The 25,821-nt window shown below is 44.7% G+C and overlaps 1 protein-coding gene across 6 annotated transcripts in view; it reads right to left on the reverse strand.

The window, feature by feature from the left end:
* The window catches only part of NSUN4 (NOP2/Sun RNA methyltransferase 4), a 45,329-nt gene that overhangs the window by 8,274 nt on the left and 11,234 nt on the right, over nt 1–25,821 (reverse strand). For 3 of the 6 annotated variants that reach the window (XM_054489397.2, XM_054489458.2, XM_054489433.2), the window contains 2 exons: nt 20,375–20,499; nt 17,182–19,638 (listed from right to left, as the gene is read on the reverse strand). In XM_054489397.2, the coding sequence (XP_054345372.1) occupies nt 19,362–19,638; nt 20,375–20,499 (402 nt within the window). In that variant the 3' untranslated portion in view covers nt 17,182–19,361. Of the gene's footprint in view, nt 1–12,020; nt 12,468–12,531; nt 13,448–17,181; nt 19,639–20,374; nt 20,500–25,821 lie in introns of those variants that run through there. The other 3 variants (XM_054489423.1, XM_054489403.1, XM_054489413.1) reach the window with 3 other exon arrangements.

The raw sequence follows: 25,821 nt of genomic DNA on the forward strand, positions 1-25,821 counted from the left end.
GGAGGCCGAGGCGGGCAGATCACCTGAGGTCAGGAGTTTGAGACCAGTCTGGCCAAAATGGTGAAACCCTGCCTCTACTAAAAATACAAAAATTAGCTGGGCATGGTGGTGGGTGCCTTGTAATCCCAGCTACTTGGGAGGCTGAGGCAGGAGAATCGCTTGAACCCAGGAGGTGGAGGTTGCAGTGGGCTGAGATTGCACCCTGGGCGACAAGAGCGAGAGCAAGACTTCGTCTCAAAAAAAAAAATTAAAAAATTGAAAAAATTAATTGGTAGCCGCTGTTCTTCCTTAACACATCTAATGATAAACTACTAGCGCTCCCTGGTCAAACCCTAGGGTTGGTAAATTGCTAAAAACCCTTCTCCTGTGTGTTCAGATATGAGTTCTAAATTTCTCTTCAAAGAATCAGTATGTCAGTATGTTCAATTCTTTGACTTACACTTTAAACTTAACTTCCTCGTAAGCAACCTTTTTCTATTACCTGCTCCACCCTGACTCATTTGGATTACCTGCTCTGCCCTGACTCATTTCGATTACCTGCTCCACCCTGACTTATTTCGATTACCTGCTCCACCCTGACTTATTCTCCACTCTGACTCATTCCGATTACCTGCTCCACCCTGACTCATTCCGATTACTTGCTCCACCCTGACTGATTCTCCACCCTGACTCATTCCAATTACCTATTCCACCCTGACTCATTCTGATTACGTGCCCCGCCCTGACTCATTCTCCACCCTGACTCATTTTGATTACCTGCTCCACCCTGATTGATTCAGATTACCTGCTCTGCCCTGACTCATTCTAATTTCCTGCTCTGCCATAACCATTTTTCCTGCCAAACCACTCACCCCTTCACTCTCTTTAAGTTAGCCAATCAGAATTAGTTTAGCCTATAGGTCTAACCCTAGCCAATAGGGGAACGACACAGCAGCAGGGGCCACGTGGGTCAGGAATAAGAACCTCTTCACCTCCCTTGTCCAGCCAGGTGTGCACTCGCAATTGCTCCATCTGTTAGGGCGCACCCTTCTATAGAAGTAAATTCCCTTGCTGAGAAGAAAAAAAGAAAATTTTATATTGGGGTGCTATTTCTTTTGTGGCACCGAAACTTTATTTATAACATATGTTAAGTGCTGGCAGCCCATAGGCTGCTAGATCAGGAGCAGAGTGCCCCAAAATAAGCAGTTTTTCTTCCTCTAAGAAAGGACAGAATGGTCAAACTGAGCCTCCTCAGATTGCGTTCTTCTGGTTTTGTCATTGCAGAAAACGCTTAGGGGACTGGGTGCAGTGGCTCATGCCTGTAATCCCAGCACTTTGGGAGACCAAGGCAGGCTGATCACTTGAGGTTAGGAGTTTGAGACCAGCCTGGCCAACATGGTGAAAGCCCATCTCTCTAAAAAATACAAAAATTAGTTGGGCATGGTGGCGCACATCTGTAATCCCAGCTACTTGGGAGGCTGAGGCACAAGAATCGCTTGAACCCAAGAGGTGGAGGTTGCAGTGAGCCAAGATCGCACCACTGCACTCCAGCCTGGGTGACAGAGTGAGACTCTGTCTCAAAAAAAAAAAAAAAGAAAGAAAGAAAGAAAAGAAAACCCTTAGGGTCCTGGTCCTGATAAATTGCAGACATATCTGTTTGTGTACACTCAGACACACATGCTCTGTAGGGTTGTAGAGTGACTGAAGCCAGCTGAGGTTCACCTGAGAAACTTTCCTGGCTTAACTAGAGGAAGAGAAAGGAAGGGCAGATGCAGAAAGGTCCCAATGTGGGATCAAACATATGGCTCCAAAGTCCTGGGAGTGTGCATCTCTGGCTCCTCCCTGCTGCCCACCACTTGCAGCTTTGGACATCTGGCAGGCTTCTTGGCAACAGCTGGCACTTAAGACTCAGAATGAGGTGGTGGCCCCCAAGGTCCCTGACCCATCCTCATCACTGCAGGCAACCTATGTCCCTCCTCCCTGTCCTGTGAAGTCTCCAGGATCCCACAAAAGACCACAGTCCAGGCCACAGACAGTTATCTACTCTGATTATTACCCTCCCCCTTTCTTCAGGCAGCCCCCATATGCCCAGATCCATGCGTAGGATCTGGCAGCCAGTAATGCTCCTTCTGTGTCCCATCCTACATTTTGGGCATGGAGATAACTGCCATCCTTCATTGAGCACTTTTGTATGTTAAGAAGCATGTCACAGACATTTTCTTATTTCACCATATCAGTTCTATGAGCTAGGAACTGTGTTTATTTCCATTTTACAGATAAGGAAACAAGAGATGGAAACACCTAATTCACCATCTATTTTTATTAATACTTTATCTCTCTCTACAGGGTTCTGTAGTTTACACCGTACTTTAAGGAATGTTGTACTCTTTAATCTTCAGAATACTGTGGCTCAGAAAACGGAAGGGAACTGTCCCTGTGGTATCCAGCTGACAAGTGCCAGGTCAGAAAATAGAAGCCAGGTTGTGTGATACTTAAGCCAGGCTCCTTCTATCCTCCATAGCCACTTCTAGCTCTAGGGTCACGGTGAGGGGCATCCGCTTTACCTATGGCTCAGACAGGATGGTCACTTTGTGGTTCTGAATGCCAAAGGGCCATCTGAGCCCAAACTTTAGCAACCCTTGATGGCATGGCACAGATGCTTGGAAGAAATTAAACATAGTACCATGAGTAAGTGCTGCTGGAAGGGCAGCTTACAGAGTGCAGAGTGATTAGAAATGCTTTAAAAAGAAATAAGTTCCCACTAGAATGTGGGTAGGATAAGGGCTGGTTGAGAGGAGAGAGTGAATGGCAGCAAAGCCAATGACTTGGGCTTGTGTCAGCTCTCAAAGGAGACCTTGGAGGTCATTAGATCCAGTCTCCCAACAGTATGCAAATCCCATCAGTGATATCCTTGTCTGAGGACCATTTAGGTTGCAGATTCTCAGTTTTTAGTTTTTAGTGTACTTTTAAATCACCTGAAGAGCCTTTTTAAAATGCATATTTCTTTTTTTTTTCTTTTCCTTTTTTTTTTTTTTGAGACCGAGTTTCACTCCGTCACCCAGGCTGGAGTGCAATGGCACCATCTTGGCTCACTGCAACCTCTGCCTTCCAGGTTCAAGCAATTCTCCAATTCTCCTGCCCCAGCCTCCTGAGTAGCTGGGATTACAGGTGCCTGCCACCACACCTGGCTAATTTTTGTATTTTTGGTAGAGACAGGGTTTCACCATGTTGACCAGGCTGGTCTCAAACTCGTGACTTTAAGTGATCTACCCACCTTGGCCTCCCAAAGTGCTGGGATTACAGGCCTGAGCCATCATGTCTGGCCAAGACATAACTCTTAATATCTTACAGTTCCTGTGGGTTGGGAATCTGAGCATGGCTGAGCTGGGGGCTCTGCTTTAGGGTCTCTCACAAGGCTGCAATGGAGATGCCAACTAGGACTGCAGTCATCTCAAGACTTGACTGGGGAAAGATCTACTTCCATGTTGATATGACTGTTGGCAGGATTTTTAGTTCCTTGAGGGTTTTTTGACTGAGGCCTAAATTCCTTGATAAAAGCTGCCCATAGTTCAGGCCTAGGTGGCCCTCTCCATTAGGGCAAGCGCACGAGAGTCAGAAAGAGAATACCGGTAAGGTGGAAGTCATAGTCTTCTGCAACCTAATCATGGAAGTAACATCCTATCATTTTTGCTGTACTGCCTTCTGTCTGTAGAAGCAAGTCATCACCAGGTCCAGCCCACATTCAAGAGGAGGGGACTACATAAAAGGCAAAAATAGTCATAGGCAGGGATCCCTGGGACCCATGTCAGTTGCTGTCTGCCACATTTACTAAGCAGAACTCTCCATTGCTGGACCACCATCATTGTATACAGAGGCAGATTTTTCACTTTTTTGACCATGATTCACAGTAAAAATATTTTTAAAATTAAGAACTAGTAGGCGGGGCACAGTGACTCACGCCTGTAATCCCAGCACTTTGGGAGGCCGAGGTGGGTGGATCACTTAAAGTCAGGAGTTTGAGACCAGCCTGGCCAACATGGTGAAACCTCATCTCTACTAAAAATACAAAAATTAGTCGGATGTGGTGGCACACACCTGTAATCCCAGCTACTCTGGAGGCTGAGGCATGAGAATTGCTTGAACCTGGGAGTCAGAAGTTGCAGTGAGCTGAGATCACGCCACTACACTCTAGCCTGGGCAACAGAGCAAAACTTTGTCTTGAAAAAAAAAAAGGCCGGTGCAGTGGCTCACACCTGTAACCTGAACACTTTGGGAGGCTGAGGTGGGTGGATCACCTGAGGTCAGGAGTTCAAGATCAGCATAGCCAACACGGTGAAACCCCTTCTCTACTAAAAATTCAAAAATTAGCCAGGCATGGTGGTGCGCACCTGTAATCCCGGCTACTCGGGAGGCTGAGGCAGGAGAGTTGCTGGAATCTGTGAGGTGGAGGTTGCAGTGAGCCAAGATCGTGCCACTGCACTCCAGCCTGGGCGACAGAGTAAGACTCCATCTCAAAAAAAAAAAAAAACCTAGTAAGTGTGTTTCTATACACACACACACACACACACACACACACGCTCTCTAAAGCAAATGCTTCATAATATAATACTTACCTTTACTATGTGTGATGCACATGTTTTCTATTCTATCCTTTCATTTAAAGGGGGCCATCTAATTTATTAACTTGCTTGTTGTGGTTCCTTTAATTTTTTTTAGAGAGACAGACTAATCTATTATCTAAGGAGGTGCTATTAAATTTTCTCTTACATCTTGAGTCAGTGAAAATTTTCAAGTAATTTGTCCATTTCATCCAAATTATAAATTCACTGGCAAAAAGTTATTCATAATATGTCTTTACTACTATTCTATTTTTCTTTTTTTTTTTTTTTTTTTTGATGCAGGGTCCTTCTCTGTCACCCAGACTGGAGTGCAGTGGTGTGATCTTGACTTATGCAACCTCCAACTCCCAGGATCAAGCGATTCCCCTGCCTCAACCTCCCGAGTAGCTGGAATTACAGGTGCCCCACCACTACGCCCGTCTAATTTTTTGTATTTTTAGTAGAGACGGAGTTTCACCATGTTCACCAGGCTGATCTCAAACTCCTGACCTCAGGTGGTCCACCTGCCTTGGCCTCCCAAAGTGCTAGGATTATAGGCATGAGCCACCACACCCGGCCTCTTTTTTTTTTTTTTTTCACTTTCGCTCTTGTTGCCCAGGCTGGAGTGCAATGGCGCGATCTCGGCTCACTGCAACCTCCACCTCCTGGGTTCAAGCAATTCTCCTGCCTCAGCCTCCCAAGTAGCTGGGATTACAGGCATGCACCACCACCCCTGGCTAATTTTGTATTTTTAGTAGAGACAGGGTTTCTCCATGTTGGTTAGGTTGGTCTTGAACTCCCGACCTCAGGTGATCCACCTGCTTCAGCCTCTCAAAGTGCTGGGATTACAGGCGTGAGCCACTGCGCCCAGCCATGCACTGGCCTATTTACTACTATTCTTTTAATATAAATCAGACCTATTGTGAATATAATTCTTCCTTTTTTTTTTTTTTTTTGAGACAGTCTCGCTCTGTTGCCCAAGCTGGAGTGCAGTGGCATGATTTCAGCTCACTAGAACCTCTGCCTGCCGAGCTCAAGCCATCCTCCCACCTCAGCCTTCAGAGTAGCTGGGACTGTAGGTGCATACCATCACGCCTGGCTAATTTTGTTTTTATTTTTTGTAAATACAAGGACTCACTATGTTGCCCAGGCTGGTCTTGAACTCCTAGGCTCAAAAAAGACTCTCGCCTCCGCCTCCCAAAACGCTGGGATTACAGACGTGAGCCATTGCACTCAGACCTTTCTTTTTTTTTTTCTTTTTCTTTTCTTTTCTTTTTTTTTTTTTTTTTGAGAACGAGTTTTGCTCTTGTTGCCCAGGCTGGAGTGCAATGGCGTGATCTTGGTTCATCGCAACCTCCGCCTCCTGAGTTCAAGCAATTCTCCTGCCTCAGCTTCCCGAGTAGCTGGGATTACAGGCATGCGCCACCACGCCTGGCTAATTTTGTATTTTTAGTAGAGAAGGGGTTTCTCCATGTTGGTCAGGCTGTTCTCAAACTCCCAACCTCAGGTGATCCACACACCTCTGCTTCCCAGTGTTGGAATTACAGGCGTGAGCCACCACGCCTTGCCTCATTCTTGATATTGGTAGTTTGTGTTCTCTTTTCTTGATCAGTTTAGTCAGGGGTTTATCAATTATGTTGATTGTTCAAATAAACTATTATTACCCTTTTTAAAATTTTAATTTTTAACTGACAAAAATTGTATATCTTTATGGTGTGCAAATATTGTTTTGAAATATGAATAAATTGAGCTAATGACAAATGTATTATTCACATACTTTTTTGTGTGTATGGTGGGAACACTTCAAATCTATTCTTTTTTTTTTTCAGAGACGGGGTCTCATGCTGTTACCCAGGCTGGAGTATAGTGGCATGATCATGGCTCACTATAGCTTAGACCTCCTGGGTTCAAGCAATCCTCCCACCTCATCCTCCCAAGTAGCTGGGACTAAGTGTCCCAAGCCCACCGGCTCTTGACATCTATTCTGTTAGTAATTTTCAAGAATACAATATTGTTATTAACTAGTCACCATGTTATACAATAGATCCCCTTTTATTTTATTTTATTATTTTTAATTTTTTTTGAGATGGAGTCTCCCTCTGTTGCCCAGGCTGGAGTGCAGTGGTGCCATCTCAGCTCACTACAACCTCCGCCTCCTGGATTCAAGCAATTCTCCTGCCTCAGCCTCCCGCGTAGCTGGGATTACAGGAGCTCACCACCATGCTCAGCTAATTTTTTATATTTTTGGTAGAGATGGGGTTTCATCATGTTGGCCAGGCTGGTCTTGAACTCCTGACCTCATGACCTACCTGCCTCGGCCTCCCAAAGTGCTGGGATTACAGGCATGAGCTACCGTGCCTGGCCACAATAGATCTCTCTTTTTTTTTTTTTTTTTTTTTTTTGGTGAGACGGAGATTTACTCTTGTTGCCCAGGTTGGAGTGCAATGGCGCAATCTCAGCTCACCACATCCTCCGCCTCCCAGGTTCAAGTGATTCTCCTGCCTCAACCTCCCGAGTAGCTGGGATTACAGGCATGTGTCACCACGCCCGGCTATTTTTGTATTTTTAGTAGAGACGGGGTTTCACCATGTTGCCCAGGCTGATCTCGAACTCCTGACCTCAGGTAATCCGCCCACCTCGTCCTCCCAAAGTGCTGGGATTACAGGTGTGAGCCACTGCGCCCAGCTAGATCTCTTAAAATTATTTCTAACGGAAATTTTGTATCCTTTGACCAACATCTCCCCACCCCCATCCGTCCCCATCCCCCAGCGCCTTACCCCACACCTCTGATAACCACCATTCTATTCTCTACTTCCACTTCCACTTTTTCAGATTCCTGATTGCTGTGTCCTGAGTGTTTGTTCCCTCTGAAACTCATGTTGAAACTTTATCACCAGTGTAACAGTTGTATTAAGGGGTGGGGCCTTGAAGAGGAGATTAGGTCATAAGGAGTCTGCCCTCATGAGTGGATTAATTCATTCATGGATTAATTAGTTAATGGATTCATGGGTTATCATGGTAATGGATTATTGGTGAGGGCCTCCTGGGCCTGATCTGAGGGCAGCCTCCAGCTTTTATCAAGTTATCACAAGAGTGGGTCTGTTATAAAAGCCAGACTGGCTCATGCTCTAGCCCCCTTGCCATTTGATGTCCTGTACCACCTTGGGACTCTGCAGACAATCCCCACCAGCAAGAAGGCCCTCACTAGGTGGGACCCCTTAACCTTGGACTTCCCAGACACCAGAACTGAAAGAAATAAATTTCTTTTCCTTATAAATTATCCAGCTTCAGGTACTCACTCATAGCAACAGAAAACAGACTAAGACACAAGATTGGTGTTGAGGAGTGGGGTTGTTGCTAAAAATGAACACCTGAAAATGTGGAAGCAGCTTTGAAACTGGGTAATGGGCAGAGGCTGGAAGAATTTGGAGGAGCAGGTTGGCTAGGAGCATGGTCTGTATTGACATGACTGGAGCATTAAGGGCAGTCCTGGTGAAGGATCAGAAGACAAAAAAGAAGACTAGGGAAAGTCTGGAATTTCTCAGAGATTATTTAAGTGGTTGTGACCAGAATGCTGATAGAAATATGGACAGTAAAGGCCATTCTAATGAGGTCTCAGATGGACCTGAAGAACAAGTAACGGAAGCTAAAGGTCATCTTTGTTAGAAACGGGCAAAGAGGCTGAATGCAGTGGCTCACAGCTGTAATCCCAGCACTTTGGGAGGCCGAGGCAGGCGGATCACTTGAGGTCAGGAGTTCAAGACCAACCTGGCCAACATGGTGAAACCCTGTCTCTACTAAAAATACAAAAATTAACTGGGCGTGGTGGCGTGCGCCTGAAGTCCCAGCTACTTGGGAGGCTGAGGTGGGAGAATTGCTTGAACCTGGGAGGCAGAGGTTGCACTGAACTGAGATCACGCCATTGCACTCCAGCCTGGCAACAGATTGAGATTCTGTCTCAAACAACAACAACAAAACAAAAAACTGTCAAAGAACTTGATAGATTGTGTCCATGCCTCAGGGCTCTATGGAATGCAGAATTGAAGAGCAGTGAGTTAGGCTATCTGGTGGGAGAAATTAGGAATATCTAAGCAGCAAAGCATTCAGGTTGCTGCATGACTACTTTTAACTACCTATATTAAGCTGGGAGAAGGGGAAAATGACTTAAAGATGGAATTTATAATGAAAAGGGAAGTAAAGTGGAAAGATTTGGAAGACTCAGCCTGGCCATGTAAATAGTAAAAAGGCGGCCAGGTGCAGTGGCTCACGCCTGTAATCCCAGCATTTTGGGAGGCCGAGATGGGTGGATCACGAGGTCAGGAGATCGAGACCATCCTGGCTAACACAGTGAAACCCCGTCTCTACTAAAAATACAAAAGAAAACAAGCCGGGCATGGTGGTGGGCACCTGTAGTCCCAGCTACTTGGGAGGCTGAGGCAGGAGAATGGCGTGAACCCAGGAGGCAGAGCTTACAGTGAGCCGAGATCGCACCACTGCCCTCCAGCCTGGGTGACAGAGGGAGACTCCGTCTCAAAAAAAAAAAAAAAAAAACAGTAAAAAGGCATGTTTGGGAGAGGAAACCAAGGGTATGGCACAGCAACCAGTTTGCTAAAGAGATTAGCACAGAGAGAAGGGATTATCAAGACAAGGAAAGAAGGACTCTGATAGAGTTTGAATATTTGTCCCCACCCAAATCTCATGTCGAGATGTAAACCCCGCTACTGAAGGTGGGACCTGGTGGGAGGTGTTTGAATCATAGGGGCGGATCCCTCATGAATGGCTTGGGCCATCTCCTCAATGATAAGCATACCCTTGCTCTCTGAGTTCACATGAGATCTGGTCATTTCAAAGTGTGTGGCACCCCCCCACCTCCACCCCCGCTTGCTTGCTCCTGCTTTTGCCATGTGACAAGGCTGTTCCTCCTTCACCTTCATCATGATTGAAAGCTCCCTGGTCAGGCGTGGTGGCTCACACCTGTAATCCCAGAACGTTGGGAGGCCGAGGCAGGCGGATCACGAAGTCAGGAGTTTGAGACAAGCCTGACCAACATGGCGAAACCCCGTCTCTACTAAAAATACAAAAATTAGGCCGAGCACGGTGGCTCACGCCCGTAATCCCAGAACTTTGGGAGGCCGAGGTGGGCGGATCATGAGGTCAGGAGATCAAGACCATCCTGGCTAACATGGTGAAACCCGTCTCTACTAAAAATACAAAAAAATTAGCCGGGCATGGTGGCGGGCACCTGTAGTCCCAGCTACTCGGGAGGCTGAGGCAGGAGAATGGCGTGCACCCAGGAGGCGGAGCTTGCAGTGAGCCAAGATTGCACCACTGCACTCCAGCTTGGGCGACAGAGCGAGACTCCGTCTCAAAAAAAGAAAAATTAGCCAGGCATGGTGGCAGGCACCTGTAATCACAGCTACTGGAAAGGCTGAGGCAGGATAATTGCTTGAACCTGGAAGTGAGCCAAGATCAGACCACTGCACTCCAGCCTGGGCAACAAAGCAAGACTCTGTCTCAAAAAAAAAAAAAAGTTAAGGTGGCAATGTTATGCTGGTGGTTAAGGACAGAGCCTCTCCTACCACATTGCCACTGACTTGCTATGTGACCCTGGGCAAGTCACTTAACTCTAATATGCCTCAGTTTTCTTCTGTTAAAATGGGTATAATAATACTGAGCTACCTCAAAGGGCAGTTTTGAGGCATGACTAATGCTTTTTATAAAGCATTTTGGGATCCTTCAGCACAGGAATTCTCAAGACCTGAGTATTTTTTATAATAACAATGGCCACCATGAACTTGATCTGTCTGTGTGTCCCAGATGCTATCATTAGTCTATGTGGTTCTCCAAGAAACTGAATGAATCCATTGGAGAAGTGGTGGATAACTAGCCAGAGAAAATTTGAGAATGCTTAAACTCATTCCCAAGGAAATATACACAGGACACCTTTTCTTTGATTAGGTGGGATTTTTCCCTTTTTATGTGGCATACTAGTTATTTGTGACCTAAGAATAATTTTGGAATAATTTCTATTAATGTCAACTCTGAAGCTAGTTATACTGATCTGAGATTGTGTTTGTTCATAACAAAAGTGAAATGAATCTGAAAAAAAAAAAAAGGACACCACCTCTGTGCACATTTCATTGGCTAAAGCACGTCACATGACTATGCCTACCTGCAGAGGGAGTGGGGAAGGCAAGCCTACCACATGTCCAAGAGAAGGAGTAACTAAGTACTCCTTTGTAAGAAGTCCTAAGGCTTACCATACCCACAAATTGACTTCATGACCACTAATGATTCATGGTTGTGAGCGATAATTCAGAAAACACTCATTGAAAGGTTTTGTATGCTAACCTACGGTCTGGCTCACTACAACTTCCTTCTACTGGTCCCAGCTCTGCCCCTGGGGATACTCAAAACACATCTGCTTCCCCTGCCACAGAACAGTCCTAGTTGGAGACAGCATCTCTCTTCCCTAAGTCTGTCTTTCTCCTGGCGAAATACTCCCAATTCCCCCAGTTGTCCCCAGAATGAGACTTTCAGTTTCCTCTCCATCCTGGTCACCCTCTTCAGCCAGTACACCTCCTAAAGTGTCACCTCAAAATATGGTCTGAACAGCTTGGAGCTCAAGAGTTCCCATTTATTCAGAGAGATAAGGCTGAGTAAGCTTAAGGACAGGACTGACTTTCAGAAGCAATTTCTGTAGAGCCAGCTATTTAACTTCCTCATTCAGTAAATTCTCATAATCATATTCCCACTGTGGGGGCCCATGAAATCTGATCAGGTCGTTTTCCAGCTTAAAACCCCGACAATGGCTTCCAGTTACTCAGGATAGAATACCTATTCCTTCAAGTGGCCCAGAAGGCCCTGTTGTAGGTTGGCTTCTGCCTGCTTCTCCAGCCTTGTGTTTCACAACCATTCCTTTCTCCCTACACTGCAGGATACTGGACCTCTTTCAGAATCTAGAATATCCTCTTTCCTGACTTCACATTCACACGAACTGTTCCCTCTGCTAGAGCACTCCCAACATCCTCCTCTGCCTCACTAATTTAACTCCTCTTTATCTTCAGCTCTGTTTAAAGATCTCTTCCTCCAGGAGAGGTTAGGTCCCTCAGGTATATGCACTTTACATTTCTCTCAGTACTTGGCTCACTCATAATTTACTTATAACTAATTGTAATTGCTTGTAATTTATTTGTAATTACTTGTCTATCTTGCCCACTAAATTGTACATCCCATGAGAACAAGGACTTTTTTCTGCTCTGTTCACCACTCTAGTGTCTACAATTAAGCCTAGCACATAGGAGGTACTCAAATATATATTAACTACCAAATAGGTACTAAGTATGTTGGTACTTGCGGATTAGGGATGCAAAAATAAATATCAGCTTACTGTCCCTAACAATTCCTAGTTTGGGGATGGGTAAAGAAGAAAAAGTGGCCATGGAAAGTGCTATATGCATTGTATTATGGAGAGGGTTGGGGAGCACAGAAGAGGATCAACCCAGCTTTAGAAGGATTACAGAAAGCTTCCAGAGGGGTGGAAATTGGAGCTAGCAAGAAAGCACAAGGGAAAAGGCATTTAGACAGAGGAGACAATTTGTCCTGACACGGAAGCATTGGGGTATGCTATGCATGGATAGACAAAGAATTTGTGCAAAAGCGGAGCAGCAAGGCATGACAGACACAGATAAAACAGCATCAACAACCAGGGATCAGGGCAAGAGTCTGGACTTGATCCTGCTGGCAATGCAGAGAGAACAAAGGATCTTTCTGTAAAAATGGGTTCTCACTATGTTGCTCAGGCTGGTCTCAAACTTCTGGCCTCAAGCGACCCTCCTGCCTTGGCCTCCAAAAGTGCTGGGATTACAGGCATGAGCCACCATGCCCAGCCTAAAGAACAAAGAATTATAAGCAGATGAATGACACTCAGATTTGTGTTACTTACTAACACAAATGACATATGTTAAAATTTTATTTAAATTTACTTAACCATTTCCAAAACTTACTGGCTTAAAACAACCACTACTTTATTTGTTCACGATTCTGGGGGTCAGCGATTTAGGTTGGTCTTGGCTGGGGTTACTCATGCTGTTTGGGTCACCTAACTGTTTAACTGAGCTTGGGAGGTCTAAGACAGCTTCCAGCACATGTCTCCAGCAGGTTGGTCCAGGCTTCTTCACAGGGTAGCAGAAGAGCTCCAAAATGAGCGTGGAAGTTGCGAGGCTTCTTGAGGCCTAAACATGCAGAAGTTGCACAGCATCCACCTGACTTTATTGGTCAAAACAAATCATAAGATCAGCCCAGATTCAAGAGGTGGGGAAACAGACTCCATCTCTTAATGACAGAAGCAGCAAAGTCACATTGTACTGGGACAGGATGGGAGGATTTATTGTGATCGGCAATCACACAACAGATAAGGGGTGGCATGAGAGGACGGGGGAGAATGGAAGAATTTAGGGCTGATTAGAGTAATAGAAATGAGTTTTGAGGCCACTGCCTTTGATCAGTGAGAAATGATAAGGCCCTACCTAAGGTAGGAATGCTAGGAAGGAGAGAAATATAAGCGACATTTCAAGAAAGAAATTTCAGATTGAGGCTGGGCACAGTGGTTCATGCCTGTAATCCTAGCACTTTGGGAGGCCAAGGCAGGCTGATCACTTGAGCTCAAGAGTTCAAGACCAGCCTGGGCAACATGGCGAAACCCCATCTCTACTAAAAATACAGAAATTAGCCAGGTGCGGTGGCATGTGCCTGTAGTCCCAGCTACTCAGGAGGCTGAGGCAGGAGGATCACTTAAGCCTGGGAGGCGGAGGTTGCAGTGAGCCGAGATCACACCACGGCACTCCACCCTGGTGAGAGCCAGACCCTGTCTTAAAAAAAAAAAAAAAGAAATTTCAGATTGCAACTTTTTGAGTTACTTAAGCAATCTAAGCTTGTTTCCTTCTCTATAAAATGGGACTAAAAAGAGTATATCAGCTGACTCTGGATTTGCTGCCTATGAGTTACCCTTACTCTGCAAGGAGCAGTACTGTTCAATAAAAGATTGCTGTTTAACACCACCAGCTTGCCCTTGAATTCTTTCCTGGCTTTCTCCCAGGCTAAGCCCCAGTTTTGAGGCTTCTCTGCCCTGCAATAAAAACACACCATAAAAATAGTGCAAAGAAAAGCCACAAAATGGATGAAAATGTTCAAATTAACAAATAACTCTTTCGAAGTTTTATAATAAATAGGCAACAACAAAAAAGAGCATATCCCAGGGTTTCTGTGAAAGTAAGAAACAATGATGTAAGTAAAACAATGCTTTTTTCACATGGGCCTGGCTCAGGTACTTTCGATATACAGTAGTGATTACTGTCACTGCGTCAAGGATAGCTGCAGTTTCTGGCATGGGCAGCAGGGTAAAGGGTGGTTTTAAGTTTGGAGATGAAGAATGCAGATGGGAAGAAGGGCAGATTGGCAGGGGTGAGAGTGGTGATTTGAGTTGTTACTGGGATCTCTGCTTGACCCCCTTGCCTTCCACTAAAGACCCTCAAATCTGAGATCTTCTAATCCAAAGGTTCTTAACTTGGGGGAGATAGGTCTTAGGAAGTACCCAAGCCCCTGAAATTATATGTAAAATGCTATGGTGTTTTTTGTCTCTATTTTTCTGAGAACAGCCAAAGCTTTTACCAGTCTCTCAAACAGATTTGTGACTCCTAAAAGGTGAAAAACATAGATCAAAGCTATCAATCTATATTGACCCATAGCTGTCCCAATACCTGACCCTCTGCTATGGTTGAACTGTTGCAAGTCACAAGGAAAGAGGAGCTCATGAACAAGACTGAGGCAATACTGCTAAGCTTCCAGGTCTCTCAATATGATCCCTCCTACATTAAGCCATATTTTGCATTATTATTCTCTGTGGGCTTGGTTCTCTACCCGCTTCTCTTCTTTTTTTTTTTTTTTTTTTGTATTTTTAGTAGAGATGGGGTTTCGCCATGTTGGGCAGCCTGGTCTTGAACTCCCGACCTCAGGTGATCTACCTGCCTTGGCCTCCCAAAGTACTGGGATTACAGGCATGAGCCACCACGCCCAGCCAACCCCTTCTCTTTTTTTAGGGAGACCTCAGGTGTACAAAATTGAATTAATCATAATCTTTGTTTATAACATACTTTTATCACTTTTGTCATGAATAACAAATTTTTATGTATAACTTTTTATTAACTTAGCTGCTTTTAATAATGCAATAAGTACCAAACATAAAAGCTAGAGCCTTAACAATAATCTAACTTTATGTTCCCTCCAGCCCCATCCTATCCCCCTATCTGTAAGAAGCATTATACTGAGTCCCATAGTGAGAACCACTCTTTCCTTCTTACATGGTTTTACTGCATACATGTTCTTCTTACATGTTTTTAAATTCTTAGTTGTATTTAATTTTCTAGCATCACTACTCATGAGAGAAATGCAAATTAGGACCACAACGAGGTATCAAGACACATCCACTAGAATAAAGTTTTTATTTATTTATTATTTATTTTTGAGACAGTCTCCCTTTGTTGCCCAGGCTGGAGTACAGTGGTGCAATCCCAGCTCACTGCAACCTCTACCTCCTGGGTGCAAGCGATTCTCGTGCCTTAGTCTCCCAAGTAGCTAGAATCACAGGTATGCGCCACCACACCCGGCTAATTTTTGCATTTTTAGTACAGACGGGGTTTTCCCATGTTGGCCAGGCTGGTCTTGAACTCCTGACCTTAAGTGATCCGCCCGCCTCGGCCTCCCAAAGTACTGGGATTACAGACGTGAGCCACCCTGCCCGGCCCACTACAATAAAGTTTAAGGTTGATAATCCTAAGTGTTAGTAAAGATGTGGAGCAACTGGACCTCTCATACATTGCTGATGGCCATGCAAAATGGTAGATCCACTTTGGAAAACAGTATGGTGGTACCTTATAAAATTAAACATACATTTACCATATGACCTAGCAATTCTACCCCTAAGTATTTACTCAGAAGAAAACATGGGCTGGGCACAGTGCTTCACACCTGTAATCCTAGCACTTTGGGAGGCCGAGGTGGCTGGATCATCTGAAGTCAGGAGTTCGAGACCAGCCTGGCCAACATGGCGAAACCCCGTTTCTATTAAAAATACAAAAAAATTAGCCGGGCATGGTGGTGGGTGCCTGTAATCCCAGCTATTCAGGAAGCTGCGGAGGAAGAATCGCTTGAACCTGGGAGGCGGGGGTTGCAGTGAGCTGAGATTGCACCATTGCACTCCAGCCTGGGCAAAAGAGTGAGACTCAATCTCAAAAAATAAAAAAAGAAAAGAAAACACGTACTAACAAAATCATATGCCCAAAAGGTATTGGCAGCATTACTAATAATAGCCCCAAACTGGAAGCAACTCAAATGTCCATCAACTGGTGAACAGATAAACAACATGGTGGTATGTCTGCACCATGGAATACAATTCAGCAATAAAAAGGAACAAAACATTAATACTCACAACAAAGTGAATCTCAAAAACATACTAAGTCAAAGAAGTCAAACACCCAAGACTACATATTGTATGATTCCACGTATATATGCAAAAATTTTCCAAGACCAAATATTTGAAAGGATTATCCAGGCTTCACAGAGCATAATCACTTAAGATTTTTATTTAAAGGCAAAGGATACAGGGCAGCAAGAGAAAGACTGGGTAGGTAAACATCAGGAATCTCAGAATTCCCAAATACAAGCTTCCCATGGTCCTTATGCACATGTGGACTGCACTGCAAAGCACTTTTGGATTGAATCATCATGATCTATGTGAGGCATCCATCCTGGTTTTGGAAGAGCTCAAATCAGAAGTTCCCAGCAGGGCTTTTATGTTGCTCTGGCCATGTAATCAAGCCAGACATATGTAACTGGTTAGACCAGCTGCAAATAATCAATAAAAGGAGTGACTAGTGGAGCTTCAGACTTTATTTATTTATTTATTTATCGAAATGAAGTCTCTCTCTGTCGCCCAGGCTGGAGTGCAATGGCGCTATCTTGGCTCACTGAAACCTCCACCTCCCAGGTTCAAGTGATTCTCCCGCCCCAGCCTACTGAGTAGCTGAGATTACAGGCACCTGCCATCATGCCTTTTTGTATTTTTATAGAGATGGGGTTTCACCATGTTGGCCAGGCTGGTCTTGAACTCCTCCTGACCTCAGGTGATCCACCTGCTTCAGCCTTCCAAAGTGTTGGGATTACAGGCGTGAGCCACAACACCTGGCCAAGCTCCAGACTTTAAACAGCACATTATAAATCCCGATGCCTTTTTTTTTTTTTTTTTTTGAGACAGAGTCTCACTCTGTCACCCTGGTTGGAGTGCAGTGGCACAAGACGGAGCCTCACTCTCTTGCCCGTGCTCAAGTGATTCTCCTGTGCTCAAGTGATCCTCCTGCCTCAGCCTCCTGAGTGGCTGGGACCACAGGCACATGCCAGCACACCCAGCTAATTTTTTTTTTTTTTTTGGTAAAGACCAGGTCTCACTATATTGTCCAAGCTGATCTAGAATTCCTGGGATCAAGTGATCTTCCCACCTCAGCCTCCCAAAGTGTTGAGATTACAGGAGTGAGCCACTGTGCCTAGCCTATTTTCTATTTTCTACATCTTGATGGTGATGGTGACTATACTATTGTATACAATTATCAAAATTTATTAAACAATATATTTAAAATTTATGAACTATATTGTATGTAAAGAATAACTCCATAGAAAAGAAAAAACGTTTCATTCAGAAAGGGCATCATGCTACATTTACTCTTCTGGGATTAAACTTTTTTCACTTAATTATTTTATTGCTCAGATTCATCCATATGGTTAGGTATCATTATAGTTCATTTGACAATTGTATAATGTTCTATTACGTGAATATTCCAGTTTACTTGACCACTCTCTTGCTCATGGGCATCTGGGTTATTTCTAGGCTTTTGCTTTTGTGAATAGGGCTGCTATGAATATTCTTGTACATGTCTCCTGGTGTACATGTATGAGTTTCTCTAGGATTTATCCCCAGTATTGGATTAACTGGGTTATAGGGTAGCTGAATATTCAATTACAGCAGATAAACTGTTTTCCAAAGTAGTTCTCTGCTTTTCTTATCTAGGTCTGCCTGTCCTCAATTAGATGATGACTCTAGAGGCAGGGGACCCTCTCATTTTGAATTACCACTGCTTAGCATTCAATTAGCACCAGGCTGGATAACCAGGAGTCCAAGGACAGAAGCCCAGGCACCTGAGGCCTCTTAGCCTCAACAAATACTAAGTACTATACAGAGTGAACAGCATGCAGGGACCACATGCCACGCACGGAGACTGGTTAGGGTCCTACTCAGAGCACTAGCCATGCTCCTTGAAGCTCCATCTTCCTAGCTTCACCTGATTTTGAGTCTCAGAGATCTTCCAGGGCCCTCAATTACAATGCAAATCCCAAAAGAAGGCTTAACCTCAGCTAAAGTCCCTCCTCAACTAACACCTCTAATACCCAAATAAGGATGAGCAGGAAAGGCAGAAGGGACAAAAAGAGTGGCAGGAAGAGGAGGAATAAGGAAAGTGGAAGAGCCAAGAAGCCTTCAGGTATTCTAAAATTATATACCCTTTTCTGCACAGGACCAGTTTTCCAGGAAAAAAAAAAAAAAGTTTAAAAAGAAAATATCTGCAAGTGACCCTGAGCAATTTTTCATATCCCTGCCACTAAAGGTTACTTTCTTTTGGCTAAAGTTACAAAAACAACATATCGAGTATGCAGTCAGTAAATGATGAAATCTTGCCCTGAACACAGTGTGTGCAGTGAAGCCCTGTGATGCTGAGGGAAGAGTTAGGGATTAGGGGGTGGGCCAAAGAACAGGCACCAGAGCTCAGCTGCAGACTAGAAACAACAAAAAGTCTGGAATACAACAAAACAAAACATCAGGAGATTCCTAGGTGTTCAGAAAGCAAAAGGAGAGTTACCATTCTAAAGGATGAGGAAGCCCAGTAATCTCCCACAATCCCAACTGCTACATCTCCAAGAGCTCCCTAGCTACCTGTCATACATGAGGTCTGGGAATACTTGCTAGATGAATGAACAAAGAACAAGGCACGCACAAGAGTATGACGGTTTTGTGGCAGAAGCTGCCTCCTAAGCCACATTTGGGCAGCAGTATTGTTGACAGCAGGAATGGCCAGAATTATTCAGCTCAGAGGGCTTTTCCAATGTGAGTAGGTAAGCAGATTATTTTGCACTGGCTTAACATTTTCAGTTACTTGTTCCTTAAATTAGATCATAGGCCATATGGAAAAACCAAGTGGGCTTAATTGAGCCTGCTGGCTGCTCAAGACTGATCAGGTGGAACTCACTTCAAGGGTGACAGGGGCTCAGTAACTGGCTGGTACAAATGGAACTAATGGCATTTGCACTGACATGAAGTCCCCAACTGCAGCCCCAGGTCTACAGAGCTTCAACAACTTTATTGGCCAAATGCTTCTTCCTATGTTTACAACTTAGTGTGAGCCTGCTCACTGGCTTCTCCTTCTATGCCCGTAAGTGGGCAGCGAACTTTAGTACAGGCCTGGAGATGGGGTAGGGGGTAATGAGTGAGTTAGAAACCTGCTGATGCTCCACAATTGGACAGCAGGACAGAAAATCTTCTACTTATTGCCGAAAACTGCAGAAAGACACGAACAGGATGGAGACAGGACCCAGAGTGCATCTCTGCCACTGGTCCCAGTTTCCAGTTTCTGCTGCCTCCAACAGAGTATACCCTTTGTGTTTTGCTTCAGGGATTGGGTGATGCTATGTCAGCCTACGCATTTTGCAGAAGTACATAGGGCCAAAATTGGCCATGAGGTTTGGTATTACCAGCTCCCCAACCTGACAGGATGAGAAGAAACAAAATGTGTCCATGAAAAGCCTTCGGAAGTGAGTCAGATCTTCCACCTGCACCTGGATGCTGTATTGATTGGCCAGGAGCTCAATGGCACCTTGCACCACATACTCGTTCTGTAAGTGTGAGAGTGAGCAGGTGGAATAGACAACGTGGCCTCCTGGTTTGGTGGCAAGGAGTCCAGCCCTGAAACCAGAAAGAGACAGAAGCAGTGACTAGTGAGCTTCCCAGCAGTAGAAGAGCAACATAAGGAGCTGGAAACATGGATAAGGGAAGGCTACTATGGGATGGGTAGCCGGTTAGACTGCCTCTCAAGTCCCTTCCACAATGACACTGCCTGAAAAGTCATTCTCAAGGCAGATAGCAACCCAACCTTACTCCATGAGCTCTTCACTAGGAAGTCTCCTTACAATGACCCCCTGAGCTCTGTTTATGGACCAAATTGCTATGCTGGCTATAGAATGAGTCCTTACTCTAGTAGCTATTTTTCAAACATGTGCTACTCACTGGTACTGAGGATGAAATAGCATGAGTCAATCGTGCAGCCCACTCTAGTATATATGTCCTACTAGATAGGGTTGCTTTTTTGTTTTTGTTTTTGTTTTTTACAGAGTCTTGCTCCGTTACCCAGGCTGGAGTGCAGTGGCGTGATCTCAGCTCACTGCAGCCTCCACCTCCTAGGTTCAAGTGATTCTCCTCCCTCAGCCCCCTGAGTAGCTGGGACTACAGGTGTGCATCGCCATACCCAGCTAATTCAAATAGGGTTTTTATGTTCCAGAGATGATCCCATTTCTGTCTCCTCTAGGCAGATCTTCAGCCGTAAGATTCCTGTGTGGGTTATGGTCTTGGTAAGAGCTTCCAGTCCCCCAGTCTCCCAGAGCACTCTGGCACAAAGTCCTGAGTTTAAAAATCTGTCACTCACGCAAGAAGCTGCACTTGCAGCACAGGCAATATCTGTCGCTCCTTCTTCCTTGACCGCTTAAAGATGTTGTTCTCCTCCTCATGAAGGGAGTGGCGATCTGTGGTACAGGGCACATCCACCAGCACCTACCCAGAATGTTAAAGGGTAAAGTATTAAAGATCCTTATAGGCTTCTCTTCCTTAGGCCAGAGATGTTTTAGGCCCCTGGCCTAAGTTTGTGAAATATTCCCTCTGCCTATCCCTCCTTTGCAGAGTATCCGACAAAGTTCTTCATTTTAACTTGGTAGATAATTATGAAATAATGAGTGGGAAAACAATATATTTGGGAATGTTCATGGCTGGTCAAAAACCCAAAACTAACACACAAATAACTATAATTTTTTTTTTTTTTAATTTTTAGAGACAAATCTTGCTCTGTTGCCCAGACTGGAGTACAGTGACGTGATCATAGGTCACTGCAGCCTCAAACTCCCTGGGATCAAGCAGTCCTCCCACCTCAGCCTCCTGAGTAGCTGGGGCCATAGATGCAAACCACCACTCCAGACTAATTTTTATATATATATATATATATATATATATATATATATTTTTTTTTTTTTTTTTCCCCAGACGGAGTCTTGCTCTGCCGCCCAGGCTGGAGTGCAGTGGTGAAATCTCGGCTCACTGCAAGCTCCACCTCCCGGGTTTACACCATTCTCCTGCCTCAGCCTCCCGAGTAGCTGGGACTACAGGCGCCTGCCACCATGCCTGGCTAATTTTTTGTATTTTTAGTAGAGACGGGGTTTCACCGTGCTAGCCAGGATGGTCTCGATCTCCTGACCTCATGATCCACCCGCCCTGGCCTCCGGAAGTGCTGGGATTACAGGCATGAGCCACCGTGCCCGGCCTAATTTTTGTATTTTTGTAGGGACAGCATTTTGCTATGTTGCCCAGGCTAACTATAAGATAATTCTTTAAACAGTACACTTATGATTTGGTCACTTCTATATTATACTCCAATAGGAAAGTTATTACAGTCTGGACAACATAATGAGACCCCACCTGCACAAAAAAAAATTTTTAATTAGCCGGGCATGGTGGCATGCACCTGTAGTCCCAGCTACAAAAAATTTAAAAACTAGCCAGGCATGGTGGCACACACCTGTAATCCCAGCTACTCGGGAGGCTAAGGCAGGAGAATCGCTTGAACTTGGGAGGCAGAGGCTGCAGTGAGCCAAGATCGCGCCACTGTACTCCAGCCTGGGCGCCAGAGCAAGTCTCAAAAAAAAAAAAATTAGCCGAGCGTGGTGGCAGCGCTCTTGTAGTCCCAGCTACTACTCAGGAGGCTGAGGTGGGAGAATTGCTTGAACCTGGGAGGCGGAGGTTGCAGTAAGCCAAGATCGCGCCACTGCACTCCAGCCTTGGTGACAAAGCGAGACTTCGCTTCAAAAAAAAAAGCTTACTACAGGACACAAAAATAACCACAAAACTTAAAAGGAAACACGACTCCTTGAGCAAGTCAGCAGAAACAGCAACCAGTAAAACTAAATTCCCAGTTTATTTGTTTTTGGGATGGAGTCCCGCTCTGTCACCCAGGCTGGAGCGCAATGGCACGATCTCAGCTCACTGCAACCTCCACCTCCCGGGTTCAAGCGATTCTCCCACCTCAGCCTCCTAAGTAGCTGGGACTACAGGCGCACAATACCACACTCAGCTAATTTTTGTATTTTTTTAGTAGAGATGGGGTTTCACCATATTGGCCAGGTTGGTCTCGAAATCTTGACCTCAGGTGATTCACCCGCCTCAGCCTCCTAAAGTGCTGGGATTACAGGCATGAGCCATCATGCCTGGCCCGCCCCAATTTGTTTTTTCAATGAGACTAGTCAACTGCTGGAGTGAGAAAGGGAGAAAGAGCAGGAGTGAAAAGGGGAGAAAGAGTAGACGAAGTTCCATCTGTAACTGATTGTCAACAATAGTTTTGATATAGGAATTATCCAATGTAGAATTAAAATATTAATATAAACCTTCCTAAATAACAAAAGAAGTTAAAAGAAACAAAACAGCAAGGACAGAGATCCCACAGTGAAAGAAACATGGTAAATAAACACAGTAAAATAATTTGAAAGGGGTCAGGCGCAGTGGCTCATACCTGTAATTCCAGCACTTTGGGAGGCCGAGGCAGGCAGATCACAAGGTCAAGAGATCGAGACCATCCTGGCCAACATGGTGAAACCCCATCTCTACTAAAAAGACAAAAATTAGCTGGGCGTGTTGGCACACACCTGTAGTCCCAGCTACTCGGGAGGCTGAGGCAGGAGAATCGCTTAAATCCAGGAGGCAGAGGTTGCAGTGAGCCGAGATCGTACCACTGCACTCCAGCCTGGCAACAGAGTGAGACTCCATCTCAAAAAAAAAAAAAAAAAAAAAAAAAAAAAAAAAATTAGGCCAGGAGCAGTGGCTCACACCTATAATCCCAGCACTTTGGGAGGCCAAGGCGGGCAGATCACCTGAGGTCAGGAGTTCGAGACCAGCCTGGCCAACATGGCGAAACCCTGTCTCTACTAAAAACACAAAAATTAGTTTGGCACGGTGGCGGGCACCTGTAATCCCAGCTACTCAGGAGGCTGAGGCAGGAGAATCGCTTGAACCCAGGAGGTGGAGGTTGCAGTGAGCCAAGATTGCGCCACTGCACTCCAGCCTGGGTGACAGAGCGAGACTCCGTCTCAAAATAAATAAATAAATAAATAAATAAATAAATAAATAAATAAGCAAGCAAGCCAGGCATGGTAGCGGGCGCCTGTAATCCCAGCTATCTGGGAGGCTGAGGCATAAGAATTGCTTGAACCCGTAAGGTGGAGGTTGCAGTGAGCCAAGATGGCACCACTGTACTCCAACTTGGGCAACAGAGCGAGACTCTGTCTCAAAAAATAAATTTAAAAAATGATAATAACTTGACAGAGCTGAGACCAAAATCATCAATGGCATCAATTGCTTAAGTCAGCAATGAAAAGAATAAAATTTATAGATTGGCTCACAAAGCAAAACCTGTCTATGCAGCATATAAGAGATACACCTCAAAGGAAATGGCCTAAATATAAAGGGATGAGCAAAGGTATAACTGCAATGCTTTAAAAAAAAAAGCTGTAGGAGTTTCCCCAACCCAAAAAGGCAGAAATGTCTATAGACTCTTTCCTTACTCCTTCTCAGTGTCCTGAGTCATGGCCAGAACTCTTAGGAAGATGGCTGCAAGGTAAACTTAGGACCGCTGGACTCCTGAGCCCCTAATGCAGAGAAACAGCAGAGCTATGTAATTTCAAGGGGACTATAAATCGATGGCAATATATCTGAATATCTTGGTTCTAATATATTTCTAATATTGTTTCAGTAGTGTCAACTGTGGAAAATGTTCATGTTGAGAGGCCAAGGCGGGCAGATCGCTTTAGCCCAGGAGTTCGAGACCAGCCTGGGCAATATGACAAAACCCCGTCTCTACAAAAAATACCAAAAAAATTAGTTGGACATGCTGGCACGTGCCTGTAGTCCCAGCTACTTGGGAGGATGAGGCGGGAGAATTGCTTGAGCCCAGGAAGCATAGGTTGCAGTGAGCCAAGATTGTGCCATTGCACTCCAGCCTGGGCTATGGGAGTGAAACCCTATCTCAAAAATAAAAAAATATGTTGATCTCACTCAGTCACAGAAGAAAGAAAAGGAAGTTGTACTGTTGCACTACACTTAGGAAACATTTAGGGAGGGTAGTCAAATCATTCCACATCAGATATGGCACGTGCATCTTCACATCAGGCACTGGCATGGATGTCAGTCATAAATAACCAGTCGTGCCAGGATAGTGCTCCCACTGAATCTCAGCCCTGGGCAAGTGTCTAACAAATATTATTTGTATTAATATCAATTTGTATAATATTGTATTATAAGGGAAGATAGAAACATGTTCAAATAAACATTGTATTATTTGAAATAAACTTGAGCTCACAAAAAAAAGAAAGTTGTGACTTGGGGGGAAGGGTTAGTGTCTTCCATGAACAGGCAGAGCTCTGAGGTCCTGTCCCTTCTCCAGCTGATGGACAAGTGGAGCCGGGAGAAGGATGGAGTTACTAAGAGTATGTAGAGCCCTGAAGTAGTATTCTTCTTTGCATCTAAAGTGCTTAACACGGCTGGGCACGGTGGCTCACACCTGTAATCCTAATGCTTTGGGAGGCTGAGGCAGGAGGATCACTTGAGCTCAGGAATTCGAGACCAGCTTGGACAACATAGTGAGACCTCATCTCTACAAAAAGTTAAAAAATTAGCCAAGCATGGTGCACGTGCCTGTAGTCTCAACTACTTGGGAGGTTGAGGTAGCAGGATCACTTAAGCCCAGAAAGTCAAGACTGCAGTGAATCATGATTGCGCCACTGCATTCCAGCCTGGGCAAGAGAGCAAGACCTTGTCTCAAATAAATAAATAAAAGTGCTTAACACTTGCCTACCACAGAGTATATTGTACACAACTAGTTTTTTGGTTTTTTTTTGAGACGAAGTCTCACTCTTGTTCCCCAGGCTGGAATGCAATGGCGCGATCTCGGCTCACTGCAACATCTGCCTCCTGGGTTCAAGCAATTCTCCTGCCTCAGCCTCCCAAATAGTTGGGATTACAGGTGCCTGCCACCACACCCGGCTAATTTTGTATTTTTAGTAGAGATGGGGTTTTACCATGTTGGCCAGGCTGGTCTCAAACTCCTGACCTCAGGTGATCCACCCGCCTCGGCCTCCCAAAGTGCTGGGATTACAGTCGTTAGCTACCGTGCCCGGCCACAACTAGTTTTTCAACAAACAAATTAACAAAGACATCTTCAAACATTAAAGCTGTCAAGTGAAATAGCAGGTCACTCATTCTATATTGTTCTAAAATAAGTAGCTAGGATCAATGAATGGAAATAATAATAATAATAATGGTAAGGATTGTGATGATTATAATACTATTGAATGTTTTCTATATTCCAGACATTGTGCCAAATGCATTCTTATTTAATTTTCACCTACGGGATAGGCACTACACTATTATCCTCATTTTACAGATTAAAAAGCTGAAGCTTAACTGAAAGTTAACTAACTCACTGAAACTTCTCTGGCAGGTAAGTAATGGAACCAGGGCTAATCCAAGCAGTCTGACTCCAGAATCCTTGCCCTCACCCATATACCATGCAATCTACAGATTGCAGTAAGAGGCAGAACTTTCTTACATTATAAGTGTTCAACAACAGAATCTCAGTGTGTACCCATCAACGGATGTGTTTAAGCATAGGCTGAATAATGATAATGGCTCCTGCTTGCCTAATCTTCACTGCCAGGTACTATACTAAGTGCTTTCCCTGGATACTCTCACTGAATCCTCACAATAATCCTAAGTGGTAGGATTACCCTGTTTCACAAACGAAGAGGTTGAAGTTCAGCAAGATCAACAGTTTGCCAA

The sequence above is a fragment of the Pongo pygmaeus genome, chromosome 1 (assembly GCF_028885625.2).
Source record: "Pongo pygmaeus isolate AG05252 chromosome 1, NHGRI_mPonPyg2-v2.0_pri, whole genome shotgun sequence".
Classification (NCBI taxonomy): Eukaryota; Metazoa; Chordata; class Mammalia; order Primates; family Hominidae; genus Pongo; species Pongo pygmaeus.